At 39.9% G+C, this 25985-nt stretch overlaps 1 protein-coding gene and 1 long non-coding RNA gene across 2 annotated transcripts in view; one reads left to right on the top strand and one right to left on the bottom strand.

Moving 5' to 3' along the window:
• Window positions 1-25985, bottom strand: part of NPSR1 (neuropeptide S receptor 1) — a 154704-nt gene that overhangs the window by 107112 nt on the left and 21607 nt on the right. Inside the window, exon 2 of the mRNA XM_045495285.1 lies at window positions 18049-18181. Within this exon, the coding sequence (XP_045351241.1) occupies window positions 18049-18181 (133 nt within the window). The remainder of the gene's footprint in view (window positions 1-18048; window positions 18182-25985) is intronic.
• LOC123606685 lies at window positions 21631-23422 on the top strand. Its single transcript, XR_006716445.1, has 2 exons — window positions 21631-21719; window positions 22144-23422. It is a non-coding gene; the product is annotated as an uncharacterized LOC123606685 (long non-coding RNA).

Here is a 25985-nt window from a genome sequence, read left to right as displayed (position 1 = left end):
GTGGGTTTCTCAGGGTGAATTTGCCAGGGTGTGTGGTTTAGTCCTTTGTTAAGCAGGTCCAGAAATTGGGCTTCTGATCTATAGCCACCACCAAAACTCAATTTTCTGATAACAGCCTGTTCGAGGGACTGAAGTCATCACAAGGTTGCTTCATGATCATACAATCAGCCTAAGAATCGGCAGCTGGTCTTGGAGACCCCTTCCTGCGTCCACACTAGGCTTCTGCTCCACAGGGCCACACACACTGCGTGTTTGGTCACTACCAGATCCCTGGCACTTAGCACAAGCCTCGTGCCTAATAGATGCTCAATGAGTTTTGGCTAACAGGATGGATACACAGTCATGATGAGGCCTGATGACACATCCTTGATTCAAAGGACAGAGCATCACACTAGTGACCCTGATTTAGTGTGTCTCTCTTGGGAGGGCATATAGGTCAGATTAGGTCAGTGAAGGGCATGAAGACATTTGCCAAACACTACTGGGAAGAGTGCCTTCCTATACTTCTAAGAAGCCTTCTGGAAGTTATAGTTTTTCTCCACCCACGTGAACTAATGTTCCTCAGGGGTCATTAGGAGGCATCTGCTATGGGTTGAATTGTATTTCCACAGATTTATTTGTTGGAGTCTTAACTCCCAGTACCTCAGAATATGACAGTATTTAGACACAAGGCTTTTTTTTTTTCTCACAGCACAGATTACTGGGTTTATTTAAACCGCATAAATAAGAATATTTTGGCAGTTACAATAAGAACTATATGGGGCGCCTGGGTGGCGCAGTCGGTTAGGCGTCCGACTTCAGCCAGGTCACGATCTCGCGGTCCGGGAGTTCGAGCCCCGCGTCAGGCTCTGGGCTGATGGCTCAGAGCCTGGAGCCTGTTTCCGATTCTGTGTCTCCCTCTCTCTCTGCCCCTCCCCCGTTCATGCTCTGTCTCTCTCTGTCCCAAAAATAAATAAACGTTGAAAAAAAAAATTTTTTTTTAAAAAAATAAGAACTATAGCACATATTGATATCCACAGGGATTTCAGGCTATATTACAAAGCTGTAGTCATGAAGATAGTATGGTACTGGCACAAAACAGACACACAGATCAATGGAACAGAAAAGAAAACCCAGAAATGGATCCACAACTATGTGGTCAATTCATCTTTAACAAAGCAAGGAAAGAATATCCAATGGAAAAAAGGCAGTCTCTTCAACAAATGGTGCTGGGAAAATGGTACAGTAACATGCAGAAGAATGAAACTGGACCACTTTATTACACCATACACAAAAATAAATTCAAAATGGATAAAAGACATAAATGTAAGATAGGAAACTATCAAATTTCTAGAGGAGAACACAGGTAACAACCTCTTTGACCTTGGCCATAGCAACTTCTTACTAGATACATTGCTGGAGGCAAGGGAAACAAAAGCAAAAATGAACTATTGGGACTTCATCAAAATAAAATGTTTCTGCACAGCCAAAGAAACAATTGACAAAACTAAAAGGCAACCTACAGGGGCGCCTGGGTGGCTCAGTTGATTAAGCGTTTGACTTCGGCTCAGGTCATCATCTCACAGTTGATGAGTTCGAGCCCCGCGATGGGCTCTGTGCTGACAGCTCAGAGCCTAGAGCCTGCTTCAAATTCTGTGTCTCCCTTTCTCTCTGCCCCTCCCTTGCTCACGTTCTGTCTCCTTCAAAAAGAAATAAATATTAAAAAAAAAATTTAAAGGCAACCTGTGAAAAAGGAGAAGATATTTGAAAATGACATATCTGATAAAGAGTTAATATCCAAAATCTGTAAAGAACTTAGGACACAGGGCTTTTTAAAGAATAATTAAGGTAGAATAAGGTCATATGAGTGAGACCTAATTCATGTGACTGGTGTCCTTGTAAGAAAAGATTAAGACACAGACATTCATACACACAGAAGAAAGACCATGTGAAGACAGAAGAAGATGGCCATCAAAAAGCCAAGCGGCGAGGCCTCAGAAGAAACCCAACTTGCCAACACCTTCCTCTTGAACTTATAGCCTCCAGCATACTCCAGAAAACAAAATTCTGTTGTTTAAGTTACCCAATCTATGGTATTTACAGCACCCCCAGCAAATACAGCATCCCATAACCAGGATGGGGAACAAAGCTTAGGGGGTGATGCCTTCTACCATATCAGAGAGAGGGTCCTTCGTGGCACCGCTGGATTGTTAAAACAAATCAAGCCCAAGGCTTATTCTGCCACTGACTCTTCCATGGACAAAAGCAAAATTGTCCTCTTTCTTGCATTAGTGTTTGAACTCTCACTTATAACCAAATACACCACTGTGCCCTTACCACCCAGAACCATGTTCCATCATAGTGAATGCTTAATAAATATTTGTTGAATGATCATAGAAAGGAATGAACAAATAAGCCATGTATGGAATTGTAGAATGTTGATCTGGAAAGCCCCCCCCACCCCGAAGCAGCAAGCAACAGGGGAGCGAGTCAACCTTATAACTGCATTCCATGGGTCGTTTTCCTTCGACGTGGGCCTGAAGCCAGATACTACCATTATGAAGTGACGGCGCTAATTCATAAAGGTGTCAGCACTCATTACAGCAAAAGTGTTTAATTATTAAAGAATTATCTAAAGATGTAAAAGTTCCTCTCACTTTTTACAACTGGGCATTTCTGATTAGAAGCACAGGACTACTAGAACCAGATGACTCTGGCCTCTTACGCTCAACCAGCTAACATCTTCATTTTTAGAGATGGGAAAACAAAGGCTTAGTGAGGGTAAGTACCTTTCCCAGGTCACCCAGTGTGCTAATGGTGGCATGAAAGCAGGGAACAAAAAGAAATACAAAAGAAGGAAAAGCTTTCGTAGGAGAAGAGTTCATTCTTTTTAGTCAAATTATTCACATAGTGATAGGACAATATCTTCTTTTCCTGCTCAAAAGAAACTGATTTTCTTTACAAACATAGACCTTTTCTTTTCAGAGTAGGGAACAATGATGGCATTGTGTAGCCACTGTAGCAATAATCTAAATGAAAAGCATGTGCATTTATTCAGATGTTAGCCAATTAGGCAACTTTTGGAGGAATAAGTGAGTCATAGAGTAGAAAGATTTTGTGGTATTAAGTAGGAAAGAGCATACAAATATCAGAAAAAAGCTACATAAAAAACACTTTAGTTCAGAAATGTAATTCAATTTTAAGCAGTGTATTGTGTGTGTGTGTGTGTGTGTGTGTGTGTCTGTGTTTTAGGAATACTTTACAATATGGCATAAAAGGTGAGAGAGGAACCAATAAGATATTAAATGAGTTCCAAAAAAAGAAATACGAAAAATTGACAGAAATGAAAGGCACTAGGCAATATAAAACATGTTTTGAAACTAATTGTTGGAAAAAACAACTTCTAAGAGAGTTCAGAAATGATAAAAAGTAGAGGTAATGCTGCTAATAATGGAATCAAAATCAAATCTGTGATTAGGAAAAGGTTAAATAGTTCTTCCAAATGTAGAGGAATAGGACCAAGATATTTAAATGATAAGAAAGAAAAACCGGAGTTACTGACATACGGATAGTTAGCATTCCTGAACAAAAGATCAGAACAAAGGAGATAATCAATATTCAGACATAAATAAAGTGAGCTAAGAAATCACTTTATCTGCAGATCAAGAGCTTACTTGGCCAAGAGCAGAACTGATCAAATAGACCAATAAATAGATATAACCAGAAAAAGGTATGGAACTACAAAGAAAAAAAAAATCTAGAAACAAACAAACAAAAATTTGATAACCTATAAAAGAAGAAATCCCTGGCTGACTTTAGACTTCTCCTTTGTAACATATATTGCCGGGAATCTATGCAGTAACATCTATGGAGATCTGAGCTGTGAGTTAAAAACTTCTCCCCCCGTCTATATTGTCATTGTTGAGAAGGTGAGAGAAAGACTTTTTCATAAATGCCAGGTGTCTGAGACTCCTCTTCAGGTACCAAACCTGAAAGGAGAAGGAATCATAACTCAAAGTACTTCAGAAAACTGTGAGCTGTATCAAATACAGGGGCCAAGAATGAGGAAACCAACTGCTGGTGAGCACAAAACATTCCAACATAGAAATACTTGTTGATAATTGTAAACATCAACACAAAATGGAAGACGAAGGCCATAAAAACATTATTAAAGATAATATTTTATGAAAATGTTTGGTCCAGTGTTTGTTAAATAAATGCAATAAAAATAAAATAGATGAAGTTAATATCACATAAATAAATTTGGAGCCGAGTGAATAAACGAAACTAAAAGGATTGTGTGTGTGTGTGTGTGTGTGATGTTAAGCACACAAACCTATATTAAAGATATACTAGTCAGGGGCCTTTAGGAGCCAAATAATAAAATGTTAAAACTTATAAAATAAATGTTGATTAAAAAATATTAGGAGAAAATGAAAGTATGAAAGTTTGTAACAGCGCTTTTAGTTACCCATGACGTATCAAATAGATCAGAAATACATGAAAATAAAGAATATTTGAGGGCTATAATTAATATGGGAAAATTCAAAAAGATAAGCACAAAGAACACACTGAGAGACTGAATATACAAATGGACAATGATCAGACTGTATATAAACGTAGAAATCTGACCCACAACCTGCAGCAACCAGCCCAGGAAGCCAACTTATTATCTATCTGTAGCAACCGGTCCAGAAAGCCAAGCAATAATCACTGTAGTAATGCACTCCAAATAGCCAGAATTTGGTTAAAAACTGACAACTTTTCTAATTTTTGACCCTGTTTCCAACTTAGAGCCAAAGAGAGAAAGTCAAATATGCACGGCTACCCAAGGACATAGGATGCCGTGCTTCCACTTAACCTGCCTACGGCTTCCCATGCCAGTAGCCTCCCATGAGGGCACAACTGAAGCCTTCCCTTTTTTCTATATAAAGCTTTCCCACCCTTCTGCTCATCTTCGAGTCTCTGCCAACAGAAAGGATGGTGGCGGACTCCCCAGCTCTAGCAAGCTCTGAGTAAACAATTATTGCTTGCTCTCATTCAGGTGACTTTCTCTTACTCCCAACAACATTAATCATTACATCCTATTTTTTATAGTATACGTAAAATATTTTTCAAAAGAAATGATTGCACGTTAGACCTCAAAGATACTCTTAATAAATTCCAAAAACCAGGGATCCTTCGGAAAAATACTCTTTGACTGCAAGGCAAAAACATTAAATGTGAATTATAAAATGTTAAAGAAAACAGAAAGTCACCTAGACAATAAAAATAAAAAGAACCCCAAAACCACCAAATGGTTATTGTGTGAAAGGAGATATAAAAACTTCAAAACTAAAGTGTTGGAAATGAAAACAGTAACATAATGTCATACACAAATTTATGAATTCAGAAAAAATTCATAGTCTTAACATTTTCATTATGAATGAGAATTACAAGTAATGTCATCAATATGGCAACACATGTTATTCCTGACTTCTCCCTCACAAGAAGACAAACTAGCAGTTGTCCATACACAAGATACAATTATGAAGCATCCTCCTGGAACACAGAGGCCAAGAAGGGCTGCATTAGAAGGGTAAGAAGAGTAGCTTTACTCTGGCTGCATCACCCCTCACTCAGGAAGGCACAACACCACATCAACAGGACCCCTCTTGGACCTACAGTTTCTCCAGGGGGAAAAAAAAAGATCGCTAGAGAGGTCTGCAAGTCCAGTCAAAATATATTTTAAAATTCATACAATTTAATAGCCAAAAAGAAATGATCCATTTAAATTATGGGCGTGGGACCTGAATAGACATTTTTCCAAACAAGGTAGTCAAATGGCCAATAGGTTCATGAAAAGATGCTCAAATCACTGATTATCAGGGAAATGCACATCACATCCATGAGGTATCATCTCACACATGTTAAACTGGTTATTATCAAAAGATAATAGATAACAAATGTTGGTGAGGATGTGGAGAAAAGAGAATCCTTGTGCATTGTTGGTGGGAATGCAAACTGGTGCAGTCACTCTGGAAAACAGTATGGACGTTCCTTAAAAAATTAAAAATACGGGGCGCCTGGGTGGTGCAGTCGGTTAAGCGTCCGACTTCAGCCAGGTCACGATCTCGCGGTCGGTCCGTGAGTTCGAGCCCCGCGTCGGGCTCTGGGCTGATGGCTCAGAGCCTGGAGCCTGTTTCCGATTCTGTGTCTCCCTCTCTCTCTACCCCTCCCCCGTTCATGCTCTGTCTCCCTCTGTCCCAAAAATAAATAAACGTTGAAAAAAAAAATTAAAAATAGAATTACCATATGATCCAGCAATTCCACTCCTAGCTATACACCCAAGGGAATGAAATCTCCATCTTCAAGAGATATCTTAACCCCCATGCTCATGGCAGCATTATATATAATAGCCAAGACTCAGAAACAACTTGTGTTTGTTAACAGATGAAAGGGATATGTGTGTGTGTGTGTGTGTGTGTGTGTGTGTGTGTGTATGCCTAAGACAGTAGATTTTGAAAGTTCTTAACACACACAAATTGTAACTATATGCGGTGATGAATATTAACTAAGCTTATTGTGGTGATCATTCCACAGTATAAACATATATCATTACTTTGTCCACCTTAAGCTTACATGCTATATGCCAATTTTATCTCAATGAAGCTGACAAACTTTTAAAAGTAAATGAATAAGCAGAATTAAAATAAATAAATGAATTAAGTATGCAACTCAAAAATACAGGAAAAAAAGTGAAGAAATGGGCATAGGCAGGTCATAGTGAGCTCCACCTACGACTCTGAACACCTCAACACCCCTGGTCTCACTTCTCTTGCCTTGCTGAACCTCTCAATTTTCTCTGTTGTCAGATAATTAACCAGAGGGTTTTGAGGGTGGAGAGTTCCTTAGTTCATCAGTAAATTGCTCTCCAAGAAGTGCTTTGAGGCAAAGCTAATTTTCTATACTAATATGATAAGATTTGGCCCTATCAGAAGAAAGAAGTTATTTGAATGTGTGCCAAAAAATATGTTTTCTATCTTTCCTTTGTTGAACTCAATGGGAGTTATTCTCATTAGCTCCTCTTCTTTATTGCATTTGAATAAAACAGACAAGTCAGTCTTGAAGATGATAAATGACTAATAAATTTTAATTGGCACTTTAGCTCATAAGATATAAACAGTCATTAAATTCATCCAGAAAATTGTTAGAATGGAAGTGCTAAAAATTGCAGAATGTGCCAAAATAGCAGCTTCAATAGCTTCTGGTTTCCTTCCATTCTTAAGACTAATCCTGTAACCAAAGGTCCTAATGGAATTTATAGAAAAGAATTAGTTAAGGTTTTTTTGGAAGGGGTCTGAAATGTGGAGAAGAAGTAAGTTAAAACATATGAAAACACACAGATCAATAGTATAGTATGGAAAGCCCAGAAATAAACCCCCTACTCATATATGGTCAATTAATCTCTGACAAAGGAGGCAAGAATATTCAACGGGGAAAAGGCAGTTTCTTCAATAAATGGTGTTGGGAGAACTGGACAGCTACATGCAAAAGAATGAAACTGTCCACTATCTTACACCATATGCAAAAAACAAATTCAAAATAAAGACTTGAATGTAGGACTGAAACCATAAAAGTCTTAGAAGAAAACACAGGCAGTAAACTCTTTGACATCAGCCTTAGTGATATTTTTTTGGACCAGGATTTGCCAGCAAGAGCAATCAAAACTAAAATAAAATGGGATCACATCAAACTGAAAAGCTTTTGCATAGCAAAGAAAGCAACTAACAAAACAAAAAAGGAACCTATTGAAGGGAAGAAGATATTTGCAAATGATATATCTTGATAAGAGGTTAATATCCAAAATATATAAAGAGCTTACACAACTTAACATCAAAAACAAATAAATAATGTGATTAGAACATGAGCAGAGGACTTGAATGGACATTTTTCCAAAGAAGACATCCAGATGGCCAACACATACATAATAGATGCTCAACATCACTCATCATTGGGGGAATGTAAATCAAGACCACAATGAAGTATCACTTCACACCCGTCAGACTGGCTATAACCAGTGTTAGTGAGGATGTAGAGAAAAGGGAGCCCTTATACACTGTTACTGGGAATGACAACTGATGCAGCCACTGTGGAAGACAGTATGGAGGTTCCTCAAAAAATTAAAAATCGAATGACCATATGATCCAGGAATTCCATTACTGGGTATTACCCAAAGAAAATGAAAACCCTAATTCAAAAAGATACGTGCATCCTTATGTTTCTTATGTTTATTGCGGCATTATTTTCCATAGCCATATTATGGAACAACCCAAGTGTCCATCAATAGACGAATGGATAAAGATGTGAGATCTATCTATCTATCTATCTATCCATCTATGTATATTTATCTATCTATATCTAACTGTATTTATCTATCTATCTGTATATATAAACAGATCTATATACAGATAGATCTATCTATCTATATATATCTATATATGATCTCTCTATATCTCTCTATCTCTGTCTCTATCTGTATATAATGAAATATTACACAGCCATAAAAAAGAATGAAATCTTGTCATTACACAACATGGATGGATCTTGAGGGTATTATGCTAAATGAAATAAATCAGGCAAAAGACCAATACCTTAATGATTTCACTTACATGTGGAATTTAAAAAACAAAACAAACAAACAAAATAGAAAACAGACTCATAAATATGAGAAACAAATTGTCAGTTACGAGAGTGGGGAAGACCTGAGGGCTGGCCAAATAGGTGAAGTAGACTTTAAAAAGGTATAAGCTTCCAGTTATAAAATAAATAAGTCATAGGAATATAGACTATAGCATAAGGAATATAATCAGTAACATTGTAAAAACTTTGTACGGTGACAGTAGGTAAGTAGACTTATAGTGGGGATCATTTTGTAATGTATAAAAATATCAAATCATTATGATGTACACCTGAAACTAATAGGGTATTATATTTCAGTTATACTTCAATAAAAAACATAGATATGCAAAATTAAAATACTTCTATTCAAATTTTCTGATAAATGATGTGTTCTTTGTTTTCACAAATGTATGAGTACTGCTATGGTTATTGTGGAAGACAAAAACAAATTAAGTTTCTTCTCCAATACACTGGCTAAAGTAGAAGAAAATTCCCCCTTTTAAATAAGCAAATTATACTTGAATAGGTACATAAGTATCATCAACAGATGAACAAAGAGGACCCCTGCCTTCAAGGAACTGGGTATGACTCTATAACTAGTGCAATCAGCAAGGCTTTTGTTTTCAGGGACCTTCTTAAATAAGACTCAGCATGGATCTATGCTGGTGGCTTCTAGAGCATTTGTCTCCTGAAATTTTTCCATCATCTTTTAGTCCTGGGGGAACTAAAAGGACATCAGCCAATTTGAAAGACTTAAGAGTGTCTTTCTTTCATAGAAGTCCACTTCTATAAACTCTTATAAAAAAATAAATAAATGCTCACAAGATTTAATCATGAGACTATTCATTGCATTACTGCTAATAAAAGCCAAAACTTGGGTGGGAGGGATGCACACAGTCAACAGTAGGATTTTATCGACTTAATGGGACAATCATCCAAAGGGACAATGTAGTACACGGAGAGCGTGCCAAGATAAAAGGTTAGAAGAAGATAGTATGACACTCTGGAGGAAGCATTCTCAAAGCAGAGGAATAGCTAGTCAAACATAGATTCACTGTCTAAACTTCTCAGTTCTCTATGGAAATTAAAGTATGGAAGATAAGCTATACCAGAGACTGCCACATACCTCTATTCTCTCATTTTTCCTTATGAAAAGGAATCTAGTTTTATTCTGGCCAATGGACTCAGGTGAAAAACCAGCAAAAGCATTTATTCTTCTTCAATTAGAGATGGTTGGTGAAACACAAGCAAAAATTAATGGGTGTGAGTTCTGGGAATGTCAGCTAAGAGAGAGACAGATAGCTGGCATGGACCCTCCTCTCTTCCCTCTTTCCTCCCCTCTTCCTTCCTATTGACTAGACTTTGTGCACGATGGCTGGAGTTCTAGCAGCCATGTTGAACCAAGAACGCTCCATACCATGAACTGACCTTGCGGATGGAAGTCCTTTAATAGAGTAGAAACACAGAAGTACATGGTTCCCGGTGATGTGGAAAGATAATATGAGCCCTGGACTGCCCACCTCAAGAATTCTTTACATAAGATAAAAATAAATCCCTATACACTTAGGCCGCTATTATCTGGATTTTATGCTTGTGTGGCTGAATTTAATTCCAACTGATTTACCAACTAAATAAATGAAAGACGAAATGGAAATCCAAAAGTTTTTCAAAGAATCACTCGAGCCTACTTGAGTCGCTAAGTAGGTGGCTATTGTCAACAAGTGAGTGATGATGGAAATATTATTTAAGGAATGGCATTAGTATTGCCTTACCAAATAATAAGTATTAGAGCACATTTTTCTCCCTCAAAAAAAGCCAGGTACAATGTTTGGATTTATTTTCCAAATATTTGTGCCATTTATGATGTCGGTTGAATCTGATGATTTAAGAATATGTTTATATGAAAAACTTTGGCCATCCTTCAAAGCAACATTTGAGAGCCAAAGGCACATCTGAGCTAAGTATACTGTCCTGAATAAAAGAGTAGAGCAGTTGAGGGTTGCAATGAACTTCAGGCCTTTTGCAGAACTTTCACTCTTTTAGTAAGTGACTCAAAGGGTTTTAAATTAATCATCCCATTCATTTCATTTCGATGAATGAAACAACCATAGCGGTACATTAGCAGCTAGCATTTATTGAGCAATTACTATGTGCCTTGCACTGTATTAAGCACTTCATTGATATCGTCTCATTTACTTCTCTCCACAACTCTGAGAAGTATCCTTAGTTTTTGGATTAGGAAACTGATATTCAGAGAAATTGCCCTTTCCAAAGGCACAGAGCTAGGAAATACAATTGCTGAGACTCAAGCCCAAGTCTGAATAACCTAAAACACTGGCAAAACAAAATGCTCACCCAAAGAGGTGAGTTTGTGGACATTTTTATCAATTTAAAAGAGGGGTTTATACAGTGGTTGATAGAATACTTTGAAAAGATCATATCTCCATTCAGAATGTTGATTAAAATAAAAAGGTAAAAATTTGCCAGATCTAGCTCTTCCTAAACTTTGGAACCATCACATTTGGTTTGCCTTTATGTAAATTCCCCAAGGGATCAGAAATAGAAAAGTTTGAAATGGGTGAAGTTTGTCTTCAATAACACTGGCCACTTCCCCACTCCCTGCCATCCACTGCCCTCAGGGCCCTTCTCTTTCTATGAGCTTTCAGAATTTCATTCCGTACTGGGAAGCAACGAGCAAAGTGAAACGTGGGATATGTTTTCAGAGTATTTTCACTTTAACTGAAGTCCAAGAACTGGTTATGCCGTGACAGACATTTTAGCCAATGTCAACAGGTTTGCAAGGCGTTGGGATGGGACAGGAGGATTCCTGGTGTCCCATCCTGCATGGGCAGTTGTCACTAGTTCCGGTCCTGGGACTCACTGTGCAGACTGGAAATCCAGCCAACTGGTCAGATACAGATAGTTTTAACTTTATCACAAGCACTTTCAAAATCCTTTGAAGTTTATATTCAGCTCTTATGTTCTCCTGCCTCTAATGACTTCTATGCTCTGGCTTGGCCAATTTCCCTCATTTATTAAATACATTGGCACCAGGCTCTCCATTTTGCTCCATCCAACCAGCTTCCCATTGTCCTGAGGTGTTTAAGTATGCCCACGGATCACTCACCCACACACAGGCCTCTTGGGAAGCCCATCCTGTAATGATTAAAAGCTCACGATTGGAAGAAAGACTACCTGAATTTGAATATTTTGTCCACCCTCACTGCATGACCTAGGGCAAGGTCTGAATATCTTTGAGCTTTAATTTCCATGCCTGTAAAAAGGGGATTATGGCAGGGCTAGGTCAAGGGACTATTGTGAGGATTAAAGAAAATAATCTACACAAAGCATTTAGTATGTAGCCTGGTACATGGTGAGCATTTAATAGAATTTAGCTTCTCTTATGGTGGCCCTGTTTGCTAATGACTTTCTCTGTGACTCCACTTTAGCTCCCCGATCCAAGGGAGACACTGAGTTATATCACCTCTGTAACATTCACCAGAGGATACCTTGATTGTTGAACACACACTCGCTGCTTTCCAGGCCTCTTCTTCAGGGGCTCTCACTAAACCCAGCTCAAGACTGGTGTGGCCGCCTGTCATTCCTTGACTCTCCACTGTCTCTATACTTTTCTGACCTGGACTGCTTTCATTTCCTTCTTTAAAATTTTTTTTTAATGTTTATTTATTTTTGAGACAGAGATAGAGTGTGAGCAGGGGAGGGACAGAGAGGGAGACACAGAATCTGAAACAAGCTCCAGGCTCTGAGCTGTCAGCACAGAGCCCAATGCGGGGCCTGAACTCATGAACCAAGAGATCATGACCTGAGCCAAAGTCTGATGCCTAACCAACTGAGCCGTTGAGGCGCCCCTTCATTTCCTTCTTTAATCAGGGACTCTGTGGCCCAACATTTGTATCACGCTCTTGAAAAGAAGTTCAACTTCCTTGCTTTATTGTGTTCCCCTGTTACCAGCAAAACCTGGCCATGGGCTAATTTAAGTATCTGTTTTCTCATTCTTACACCTTGGGACTTTTGCATAAAAGGCGATGGTGGACTGAACCAAGCTAGCATGATAGAGGATATGCTCAAGGTAAGCCTGAACATCTTAGCAAGGCATCCAAAGCTCCCATTTATTGTTTATGGCCACACCTTATTTCTTTCATCCAAGACCTCCATCCCCCCATACCATGTTCCACACATTCCGGGTCACCTGTCATCTTCTAATGCACCTAGCTTTTTCCCTCTGTTATAATCTGAATGTGCCTCCCCAAAATTCATATGTTAGAGCCCCAGCTCGGATGTGGACGTGGCTGTGTGTGTCGATAGGGCCTTTGTGGAAGGGGTTAATGTTAAATGAGGTTATAAGGGGAAGGCCCTGATCTGATAGGATTGGTGTCTTTATTAGAAGAGATACCAGAGAGCTTGCTTTCTCTCTGTCCACGTGAGGACGTAGTGAGAAGACAGCCCCCTGCAAGCCAGCAAGAGAGCTCTGACCAGAACCTGACCATGCTGGCGCCCTATCTCAGATCCCCAGCCTCCAGAACAGTGAGGAAATATGTGTCTGTTGTGTAAGCCACCCAATCTGTGGTACTTTGTTGTGGCACACTGGGCAGACTAAGACATCCCCTTCTTGATGCCAAGAGGAAAACACCTGTAAGATTTTAGCTACATTTATGCAAATGTCTTGGCCTCACAGGGACACACTAATAATAGCAGCATCTTCATGTGAGAACAAGTCATTCATGCGGAGGTTAACCTAGCAGCCTTTGCTTTAATACCACCCTGACAGGGCCAGTGTCTTGTCTGATGTTTCCTCATATAGAGAAGCCTGGTACATGTTCCTCTGAAGGAAAAATCTTAGTGATAGGCAGATACGAATGTGTGCTGATTTTGACTTTTCTCCTTAATCTTACTGGTCATCTGATAATCACGTACACTGGGTTCTATGGATTAGGCTTGATTTCATTGGGAAATTTCCTTTATATTTTCATTTGCATTATTATTATTCATGAGGCATATAATGATTCAATGTTTTGGTTTCAATAGTTCGATATAATGGTTTATAATTTTCAAGTTATAATAAAAGCCCTAACATAGCATCTATTTTCAAGAGACTACATTTTATTTTATTTTATTGAAAGAGTTTTTTTAAATGTTGATTTATTTTCGAGAGAGAGAGGGAGCAAGCAGGGGAGCAGAGGGGCAGAGAGAGAGGGAGACACAGAATCCGCAGCAGGCTCTAGGTTCTGAGCTGTCGGCACAGAGTCCGATGCGGGGCTTGAACTCACGAACCGTGATATCATGACCTGAGCCAAAATCAGATGCTTAAACAACTGAGCCACCCAGGTACCCCAAGAGAATGCATTTTAAAACTTTGACAAACATGTGACTTATCTAAACCGTTATCAATGTTAAGCTCCCCATCTTGCTTTCACTCTCCCCAACCCCACGCAAAAAGCTTGATGTTCCCTTCACATATTGAAAATGGGATTCATACTATGGGCTGGGCTAGAATTTTATGATGGTGCAAGCTTTTCAAATTCTGATTTTAAGATTTTATATAACAGCAGTTGTAAACCAGTGGCCCTTAGGACAAATCTGGCCTGCCAGAGTGGTTTGTTTGATTAGTATCCCATTTGACAAGAATTGAGTTTGAATGCCTGTAGGTGGGGCATGCATTCTCCAGTTCCCCTGGGTGTCCATCTTTGCCTGTCCCTTCCTTGGGCTCTTTCAAACATTTGCTTCTGAAGGCATTTGAGACTGCAACTCCTGCTCTATATTGAGGAGCTGTGCTTTTTAAATAAAACATTTACTGATATAAACTACATAAAGTGCACAAATAATTATATAACTTGGTGAATTATCACAAAGGTACACACCTGTGTGACTACAATCAGCATCACCAAAAAGAACATTAATAGAGCTAGAGTCCTCTTGTCTTCACTCTGTTCCCCTAAAGCAAGTGCTAAGACAAAGATGTGGGCACCCGAGCTATGAGAAGCACAGTGAATATCCGGATTTCCGACATATAAATATAGCTTCATAAGCTATCTTTTGGTTTGTGCGTCCTTGTTTTATTATTTTTTCATTCTTTTACTTTCCTTCTAATTTTATTTTTTTCTGTATCATTATTTTTAAGGTATACATCTCTTATAAGCAGATTAAATAAAGTAGGTATGTCTTTTTTAAAACTATTTTTGATGTTTATTTATTCTTGAGAGAGAGAGACAGAGCACAAGCGGGGGAGAGGCAGAGAGAGGGAGACACAGAATCCGAAGCAGTCTCCAGGCTCTGAGGTGTCAGCACAGAGCCCGATGTGGGGCTCGAACTCAAAAACCGTGAGATCATGACCTGAGCTGAAGTTGGACACTTAACCAACTGAGCCACCCAGGCGCCCCATAAAGTAGGTATGTCTTAAATCTACTCTGACCATCTTATTTTACACTAAATGCAATTACCAATATATTTGAGGTGACATGTATCAGCTTATTTGCCCTACCTATTCTAATAATTCTAATATTTTCTCTCAATCTCTTTTAGATTAATTATATAGAATACATGCATATTATATACAGATATGTACATCTATATGTATGTGTATATTTTAAATATTTCACTTTACATGTTTTCAACTGCTAGTATCATGCATATTTATAATTTGGGGATTACCCTATAGGTTTCAATATACCCCTTGACATCTTAATATCTGACACAAATTAATGCCTTTACTACATCCAAAACAATTCAAGGAACTTAAAGTTCTTTAACTCCCCAAATCCCTTTATTTTGTTTCATTGTTATCACGTATATTTTTTTCACTATTCTTTGTTTTAAATTCTGTATTATTAAAACTTTTCTAATGTATGTAAAAGTAAGGAGAATAGTATGAGAAGTTCAAAGAATCCAATGTACTCACCACCAAGCACCAACAAAAATCAGTTTTGTCCTTTATATCCCTACCTAACCATGCCCTCAAATTATTTTGAGGCCAATCTAAGATGTGTTATCAATTGACTTGCAAACATTTCAGTATGTACCTTTTAAAAGATAAGGATTCTTTTAAAACATAAGATAAACCATGAGTTGACACACACACTTTCTCAATTCAAATTCAATATGGGAATTTTACTTAATCTCATCATTTTCATGTGATTCAATTCTCTTTATATTTATTTGATTGTTTTCTGATCTGTTGACCTTTATGGTGCTTTATGCATCTGAGTTTTGATGTCTTTCAGGGTTTTGGGGAAACTGTTGGTCATTATATCTTGAGATATTATTTCTGTCCATTCTGTCTTACCCTTTTGTGGGAATCCTTTTCACTGAGCCCATATGTTTCTTACCTTCTGTCTGAATTGTCCATCCTTTTGTTTGTTCATGCTTCAATCATTATTTTCTGACCTATATTCTAGTTTAATAATTTTCTCTGCAGTTACATCTAATTTGCTGCGACACCCATCTATCGTATTTTTAGCTTCGGTTATTTTACATTTTTCAGTTTCTAAACTTTCAGAACCTTGGCAAAATTTCCTCTCTGAGAACTCTTCACTTAAAAGGGCCCTGATCTGACCCCTTGAGTTTTTCCAGAAAGAATTAACAAATAAACAACAGACATGAATATTCATGAGAAATTAAGCCCAGGTTATACAGCAGACTATGGTTTAGACTAGAATACACAACTTTTCTCCTTAACAATAGATGGTGATATTTCAGTGATTCATTTGTTGATTATTTTTGTAACACTTTAAATTCCAAGCTGATATCCTTGCCGCCTCTAAGTTCTTACATTCTAAAAAAACACACATCTCTGTAGAATGTGGGTTACAACACAGTAATTAAGGAAATTTAATGAAAGTAAGTTATTACATCCTCATCCAGGGATTTTGCATTTCAGCTTTTGCTGGATGATCCTGATTATCCTTTATTCCTACAGTCAGGAGTGAAAAGTGTGGCTCCTGTTTGCAGGAAAGATTGAAGGAGTTTTCTTCCATCATAAGCATCACCTCTGTGACACAAACTTCTCTCCCCATGTGTGTATTTCTCAGTAGTGCCTTTGTTTTTCATCCTGGTCTCTGTAGCCCAGCTTAAGCAGATGGGCTTGCTACACTTTTTTTAGGAAGATATGGGAGAATGTCAGGCTATCGACAACGTTTAGCTAAGTTTCTCCTCTAAGTTATGGTGCCATATTTTTCCCGTATTGTGGCTTAAGACTAAACCCCACAGCCAGTGCTGCAATGGAGAGTATAGCATAGGTTGAAATGCACCAAACAGCCCATTCTGATGGTCATCTACCATTGCTTCTTGTTAGCACTTAATTTTTTTTTTTTTTTTTTTTTCGCATTTTCCCTATAGTCTGATTCAAATTAAAGTCATATCACAGGCCATCTTGTTCCCAGAGCTCAGGAGTCCAAGCCTGTCTTAGGCTGGACCTTCTAGGAATCCCATCTGTCCACTCTCTTCTTTGGCCTGTAGAATAGGACTCTCTCCTTGATTATGTTTTCCTTTCGAGCATGACCCCTACCAATTTGGGCTCTACCCATCTCTGTGGGAGTCTTTATTTCACAGATCATTTTTAAACTTGAGAATATTTCACCATTCACCCTCTAAGTGTGATGCATTCACACTTCAACTATACTGGCCATTTCCCAAATCCACGTTTAAACATCCCGATCCCAGATATTATCTTCTGTCCTTATACTGTGCCCACCAGTGGTGTTACATATAACTTATATTTCCAAAGCAATGTCCACAGACATAAAAGTACTTGAGACTTCACATTTATTATTGAATACAGATGATTCTAGTCCATTTTCTGGGATATATTCTCTTTTTTCTCTTGTTTTAGAGAGAGAGGGAGAGAGAGAGTGGGGGAGGGGAGACAGAGAGAGAGAGAGAGAGAGAGAGAGAGAGAGAATCGTAAGCAGGTTCCATGCTCAGTGTGGAGCCTGACACAGGGCTGGATCCCATGACCCTGGGATCATGATATGAGCTGAAATCAAGACTCAGATGCTTAACCAACTGAGCCACCTAGGTGCCTCTAGGATACATTCTTTAAGCTCATAATATGGTATGATATTGTATTATCACCTTAGTAAACTATGGAGGCTGCTGCGTAGAGGAAGGGTGGAACCCTAGAGGACCCCTTGGTGGCACTAATAATGGTATTTTCAAGTGTGTTGTAGAGGGAATTATTTTTATAATGGAGTCTTGTGGATGTACAGATGTGTTAAAACTTTCTGAAAGAAAAATTCACACGTGGGTTTTTTTATGCCTATAGAAATCAGTCTCAAATTTGCCAATGCCTTTTGGACTCGATAGTATGCCATTTCTATTGGTAAAAGAGTTGAAAGCAAGGAGCCATAGGAATTTGGAAACAGCTTATTCTCTCCCACCCGCACAGTTACTTACCTGTGATAGCCAGCTGAGTCACAAAAAAGGTCATTCTTGACTTCTTCTTCCTCCTCCACGTAGAGAACAGCACCATAGAGTTTCCAACAATGGTGAAAACAAACAGGACCCACAGAGTTATCAACTGTTCAGTCTGTGAGAAACAAAGCAACACAAAACCAGTGTACAAGTGAGGACCAGGGTACTTTACAGAATGCAAATCTCAGGCTTTGTTCCTGGAATGTCTTCCTCTTGGTGTTGAATCCTCACCTGTCAAAGCTCTACCCTCAAGAGAACAGAGACGCAGTGGTCCTTATTTACAATGATAGCAGTGGAAATTGATGCAACCTTAAGAAATCTATTCGGAAATATACATCAGGAGACAACAAAATGTATATATATTCTTTGGCCAAGTGATTGTTTAAGTCTACGTGAAAGAATTCGAAGTGTGAAAAAAAAATACTATGATAGAAAAGATGTGGATATTTATTGTAAGAATAAATTGCTAATTGTTCAAAGATAACAAGAGAAGTAAATGAAACACTTCAATTCAGTGAACGATTATGTAACTATTAACAATGAGGACCAGGAAGATTATGTAGTGACATTAAAAATGCTTACACTATAATGGTAAGTTGAAAAACATGATACAATTATATATTGGGTATGATTATAACTGCAAAATTCTACATGTGAAGAAAGACTGAAGTATACTAAAATGCTAAGATGGGTTATTTTAGGGTAGTGTGATTATGGGTTATCTTATTCTTTTTCATTTGACAGAATTTTATAATACAGTAATATTAAAGTTCCACTGAGTAATGTATAAATAGTAAATAACAGAAAAATGAGGAATGCTAGTCATTTAAAATGCCAAGTCTTTTGCAAGGAATTTTCCATGATTTCTTCAAGTGAAGCTTTCCATCTGTTTAAAATCTATGGCCCAGAATAAGCAGAGGCCCAGGGCACTGGGGCAGCCTGGACACAAGAATAAAGCAGAGCAAGGCCATGGGTGGAAAGCATGGGGCCAAGGGGATCCAGAGACAAGCTTGAAGTCAAAAGCCAAGAGACATAAGCTCAAAGGGTCTGGGCAGAATGCTGGTAAGAATGCATACGTCTAATACTGGAATCCGAAGTGCAGCTCTTACTTGGTGAAGATAAGAAGAGCCTGAAGATACCCATTGTGATGGTAAAATTTCATGTGTCAACTTGGGTAGGCTACAATGACCAACTGTTTGGTCAAACAATAATGAAAAATGTTGCTGTGAAGGTATTTTATAGAATGACTAACATCTACATTCAACTTCAGTTTAAATACAGCGGAATAACCCTCCATAATATGGGTGGGATTCATCCAATAAGTTGAAAGCCTTGAGAACAAAAACTGAAGTTTCCCAAAGAAGGATTTCTCGAAGAATTCCTTGAGAAACATAGAAATCAGGCCTGAGTTTCCAGCCTTCTGGCTCATTTATGGATTTAAGACTTGCCAGTCCCACAATCACGTGAGCAACTTTCTTAAAATAAGTCTCTCTCTCTCTCTCCCCATTGGCTGTGTTTTCTGTGGAGAACCTTAATACACTCTAAATATCTGAGGCATCACAGTAGCACTTTTTCTTACATTAAATTAACTTTAAGTTATGCAGTGACAGATGGATTAATTCTTTAAGATCTGTAGAGGTGCCTGGGGGCTCAGTTGGTTGAGCTTCTGTCCCACTCTTGATTTGGGCCTAGGTCATGATCCCAGGGTGGTGGGACTGAGTCCGATGTCAGGCTCCATAATGAGTGTGGAGCCTGTTTAAGACTCTGTCTCTCCTTCTGCCCCCCTCCCCTGCTCTCTCTCTTTAAAAAAAAAAATACTATAACAATTCAGGGGCAGCTGACTGGCTCACTCAGTAGAGCACGTGACTCTTGATCTCAGAGTCATGAGTTCCAGCCCCACATTGGGTGTAGAGATTACTTAATTAAAAAATTGTAACAATTCAGATAAAGCTCAAAGCCCCTTTGCTACTACTCTCTGTCTTGATCAACTCCTTCTCCCAGAAGGCAAATATCATTTTGATTACATTATCTTTCCAATTACACACAGACATACACACACACATATACCCATAGCAAATAAATAGTATTTTGTGTGTGTGGACAGCAATCTGATATGTACTCTACTCTCTATGTATTGTGCATATTGCTTTTTTCAGTCAGTTGGAGAAATGGCTACATAAAAGGTGGTACTTTCATATAGGGCAGTAAAATATTTCAATGAAAAGAAATGGATTAGATTTGCCAAAACAAAATAAGGTGACGGTGTAGGGAAGCCTCTAGCCTGAAGAAGGGGAGGGAGCTGGGAAGCGTACTGAGTCAGCTCCATTCTCTGAGCCCCTATTCTCCCCAAGCATCACTGGGGTTCCCTGGGGCTGCCAGGTAGAAACCTACACCTGCTTTGCTGGGTTCCAGGGCCGGAGCAGTTTCTCATGGTTTCTCCTCCAGCCCTATCCTTTCCAGAAGTCCAGGCTGGAGCTCACATGTCCCTCAGTCCTGCACTTTGTAATACTGATATTTAGGTCCTCCATCGCAGATTTACAGATGGGTTCCTGAGGCCCTGGGCAGAGGTTGGGAGTGAATGCAGATGGTGGGAGTAGGGGGAATAGCGTTAGTGGCAGTGCCAGGGGGCTGGCTGCACAACTAGAATGAGGGGGGGCACAGGCTTGATGACCTCTGCTACTTTGAAGGGCACAGGTGGTCAATACCCCACCTCCAGCATGCTTACTTCATCTCCCCTGATGAGAACAGTCTCTGATCAGTGCCAGGTTCCAGATTTTTCTCCGGTCTTTTTGTAACCAGAAGGGTCACCTTCTTCTGGATGATTCATCTCTCTAGCAGTCTAGATATGAACAGCATTGAGAAAGCATCAAGAGTGAAAACTATTATGAAAAAGGTTAGTCTGAGTGGAGCGAGGGAGTGGTTTTTGTAAGAGAATTCTCTCCTTTGAGATAGATGGACAGTTGTCAGGAGCAGACACAGCAGGGGAAGCCTTTGATGTACCAGAATGATGTTCCCCTTTCAGCAGCTAGCACGTAGGTCGTAGAGCATAAATAGGTGGTTTGAACTTGGAGGACCTTCCTTTTAAAACTTTAGAGCAACTTGGGGACCAACGTAAGAAACTAGATGACTTAGACGTCTGTTAGCAGAAGGTCTCACTGCCACCGTGAGGCTGAGAGCTGATACAGTCGGGGGCCAGGGTGGGGGATGAGGCACCTATGTCTCCAATATGGTCCTAATATAGTGTGCTATCAGGGAGGGTGATGGGGTCGTGGGGTATTTATGATTCAGGAAAAGACGAGGAGCCCCTAGAGCTGGTGGTGTTGGAGATGTGGGCACACAAAGTCTTGCCAAGCCCCACTGAGAATACAAATGAGAGATTTTCCAAGATTTTCTCCTGTTTCTTTCAGGAAATGTCTCACAGGGAAAAACACTTTGATGCCTTCAAGAAATTCCTTTTTTCAAATTATAGGACACTGGGTCCTGTCCAGCAAACTTTCTCAGCCCGGGTGATGGTGGTGTGGGGGGTTATTTCCACGCTTGTCCAGTACTGAGTTGATTTCTGTTAAACTCTTTTAGCCTCAGATGAAGAAGAAAGGAAGAAGTCAGAATGTTTGTGATGTTTCTTTGCCAGATCGGGAATCGAGATCTCCGCGGTGAGTGGGCAGAGAGCAAAGTCTCGGAGCAGACAGAGAAGGAGGCATGTTTCTCTGCCGGCAGTGGTTGAGTGTCAGGAAGGTGGTGGATACAGGGCTGTTTTCCTTACTGGGTTTCCGTCTTCACCAGCACCACCTATGGCCCTGGTCGGCTGCCCACGTCCCTCAGCTGGATGATAGCTGCTTTCCGTGTCTCCCCCACGGAGTCTGCGGCATTCGGTGAACTTCCCACAGAAACTCGCCCCACCTCAGCCCCTGGACTCCCCTGGGGCCAGCCTCTTCTCATTGCTTTTCCAGGGAGAGACTCTTCAGTGAATCTGTTTGCCCTTCCCTCAGAACGTCTTACCTACTCTCTACTTTATAGGGATTCTTCCCAGTTTGCAGAGGTAGGGTCAACCTTCTCTGTTTTCTACTTCTGACACAGAACTTTTTTCAACTAAAATTGTACTCTGAAGTCCTTCTGGATGAGAACTGGAGGGATGAGGAGACTTAATCAACTAAACTCAGGTAAATCTGAACTAGAAGTTAACGTTTTTTCCCAGAATGTCTCTCTCCTGACGCCCTCCTTTCCTCACATAACGTTAGTTACTGCCTGCGGTAAGTATGGTCAGGCCTCATTTCCAGAAAAACAGCACTGAAGTGGTTAAACAGTTTGCTTTTCACATGGCACATTGCTGATTACGCTGCTGAGATCGAAGTTCGGATTTCCAGAAATCAAGTTTCTCCATACTGGAAGACCTCCGGCCTCTCAGTAGGCATGGGGCGGCTGTTTTCTTTGTTTTTGTGCTGCACAATTCCGACCCAGGCATCCAATATCGTCAAAGTAGGCTTGGAGCTCAGATCTGTTCTGCTGGGAGCACAGAGTGACAAACACCGCAAATCAAATTATCCTGCTTAGATATATCAGTGAATTGGAAGTCAGGCCTCAGGAGGGCTGGCACAGTCAGTGCTAGCTTGGTTGAGCCTTTTCTTAGAAGCTTGCAGTAACTGTTTTGGGCTGGTAGACCCAAGGCTCTCTGTAAACAGGTCAGGGTCTATTCTCCTTGGGATTGGATGATGTCTACAGGGCAGGCTGAGCAGGTCCTGTGAAATTAGGCCCCTTGCTCTTGCTTTAGTGTTCTCTATTTGAAGACAATCTCACCTTACCTCAGAAGCTTCAGGAAATTTCCATATGGAAGAAGGACCCCCCCCACCTCCCCAACACCCTCCTTGCTTTCTGGAGTCTTCCTAAAAGCCATGTTTACTTCTTTGTTTATTAATTCACTCAAAATCAATTAATTGTCTATAGTATAAGGCGTTGGCATTATAAGGGAAAATAAAACATGTAGAGTATATAAATTGTGCTCGGCCAAGTTTAAATCCTGTTTCAGTCAAGTAGTACAAGGGGTATTAAGTATGCAAACACTTACTTGTAGGATCATTTATTCATAATGTTCTTACCCATGTGTGCACAGACGCATAGACCCACACAAATCCCACGGTAATATGAGGATTTGGAAAATTACGACAATGGGAATTCAGGAAGCAAGTTCAGGGGCATTTGACTACCACAATCTGGTGAGTGATGTGTAGAAAAGTGGATAGACTTCGAAACCAGCCCGACCTGGGATCAGATTCTTTGTTACTTGCTAGATGTGTGTTACATTGGTAAGTGATAATCTATTTTCTCATTTATAAAATGAAGATAAAGATAAACTCTGCCAGAGGATACTTGTGATGGATACATATGATGATGAAAACGGAGACTTCTAGCTCACAGCTTGATGCATAGTATACGCACAGTAAAAACTGGTTTACCTCCTTCCTTAGTTTCATGTACTACACATAGGTTTGGGGAGTCATTTATAAATAACTCACAAGCTTTTCAGGACGATGCCTGAATTCACCCTGTTCACCCTATTTTCAGTTACAGTCTATTGGAATTTCACCTGAGCCCAACGAGCTCTCCACCCAGACCCCCTTCCCCCAGATAGGGATGGTGTTCTAATACCATTCTCAAAACTATTGCAGGATATAGTTGAGGATCAAATGCCCCCTAGTGGTCACATGAGGCAAAATTCCAGCCAGATGCTTAACCGGTGAATTTGAAATTTTGCAGTGACTAGAGACTACAGTGTTTTCAACTCAGCTATGTGGTTTTAGGCTCATGACTAATTGGTTTTCAAATTCAAAGTCATGAGGCCGTGCAGTGATGTCATCTCTTTGCAGATCAGAAGATGAAGAGCAGGGATTTAGAGAGATGGATTGCAGCCTTCACTTGATGATGCTGGTGCTGCCACAGGGCTGATACTTGGGGTTTCACTCCATAGAATAGGCTTCTAAGGCCAAAAGGACGCCCCTAAGGGTGGGCATTAGGTCCATGGCACCACTCCAGGCCGGCATTCTGTCTTCCCTATAGAAAGTGCTGAATAAATATCTGTTGGATGGATACACAGTTAATGACAAGTGAAAGGTAAATTAGAAGTATAATAGAACAGGTTATCTGAAATGGGAATTATCTCAGGAAATACATTTAGTTGGGTGATAGTAATTAATGCTGGATATGTCAGATTTGTCTGGAGGAGAAAGTACGAGTTATCCAAATCCAAGGAATGGGATCCACTTTTCCAGAGGAGTCCTGGAAACCAAAATTAAAAAAAAAAAAAAAAAAAAAAAACCCTAAAGTATCTTTAACAATTATAGGGTGAATGGAAACTAACATTATTTGAGTGAATCACATTAATCTAGCATGTGGCTCACTTAGTTTGTCATGTATAGGAGATGTACTATAAGTGTTTGTTCTTGATTGATTGTCATCTACCAACTATCATTTGAGAAGCTTTACATATTGCTCATGGAATTATCACAAACTGACCAATGAGACATCATTGTCCTCAATCTTATAAGTAAGGAAATGGGGCTCAAAAACTTAGTAGCCTGGGGCACCTGGGTGGCTCAGTCGGTTAAGCGTCCGACTTCGGCTCAGGTCATGATCTCACGGCTCGTGAGTTCGAGCCCCGCGTCGGGCTCTGTGCTGACAGCTCAGAGCCCAGAGCCTGCTTCGGATTCTGTGTCTCCCTCTCTCTCTGACCCTCCCCCAGTCAAGCTCTCTCTCTGTCTCAAAAATAAATAAACATTAAAAAAAATTAAAAATAAAACTTAGTAGCCTGGAATATCTGGTTCACAAGTGATGCAGCTGGGATTTGAACACAGCTTTACTTGACTGAAAAGTGCATGCCCTGCTTCTATAGTGGTTTTCTCTTACAATTTGGGGCCAGAGATGGTGAAGCCACCTCATTTACTTTCAATTTTCAGTTGGAAGACAGATCTTCATTTTTCTCTGACCTAAAACTTGTCAGTGGCTCAGGTTAGTTTCATGACTGTGTCCTACAGGGCTGAGTGTAAGGTCAGTGCTCAGTATGTGCTTGGATGGATGGACACTGGAGCAGTATATGACTTCCACACAACTGTAATCATAAATATCATACAAGATGTAGCTGTATCATCTGTCCCAGGAATCACAGAACTTTCTGTACCCCTTACATTTTCATGGTTCATTTTATGGTTATTGTTATTTTTGCGATGTTGAAGATGAATCCTTCAGACACAGGAAGGAGCAAATATATCTTACTTCCCGGGAGAGGAAATGAAGTCTCGGGTTATGATTCAGCCTCAGTTCTCAGGGAGCAGGCAAAGAAACTCTGCTCCCCTGTCACTGAGACTCAGACGCCACCTGTCTTTCACAGCACTCAGGCTCTGAGGCTGCTCAGAGCCCAATTAATTTGCTTAGGTAGGCTGCAAATATCAAGCAAAGATCTGAAAATGTCTAATTTCACTGAGGATGAATCACCAGGCAATGAAGGGAGCACACAATTTAAAGTGAGACAGGTAGGAACAGACTACAAAGCTTTGGATTCCTGAAGCTGCTTGATTAGACTTGAGGAATGAGACACATTCAGGGGATCTAGAAACCCCTGGGCAGTAGCCATTTCTGCACAGTTGGGAACCTCTCATTCAGGAGTTTGTGCCAACTTCTCCCCATGTCTCACCTCACGTGCTGCTTTAGACGCACTGCCAGGAAATGGTCAACTAGAAGGCTCAGAGGTAGGACTGGGCTTGCTCCAGGGTGCACACCTTGGCCTCTCCCCCACAACCGCCTCTGCATTTTCACCACCCTCCCAGTAGCCATCTGAGAGACACCTTTGCAAATACAATTGAATTATTATCATCATCACCACCTATCTGCATTCACCTTTTCAAACTGTTTTACCCAGAGCTATAGGAATT

The sequence above is a fragment of the Leopardus geoffroyi genome, chromosome A2 (assembly GCF_018350155.1).
Source record: "Leopardus geoffroyi isolate Oge1 chromosome A2, O.geoffroyi_Oge1_pat1.0, whole genome shotgun sequence".
Taxonomy (NCBI): Eukaryota; Metazoa; Chordata; class Mammalia; order Carnivora; family Felidae; genus Leopardus; species Leopardus geoffroyi.
The sequence above is the reverse complement of the archived record's forward strand: the minus strand, read 5'-3'. Positions and strand labels throughout refer to the sequence as shown.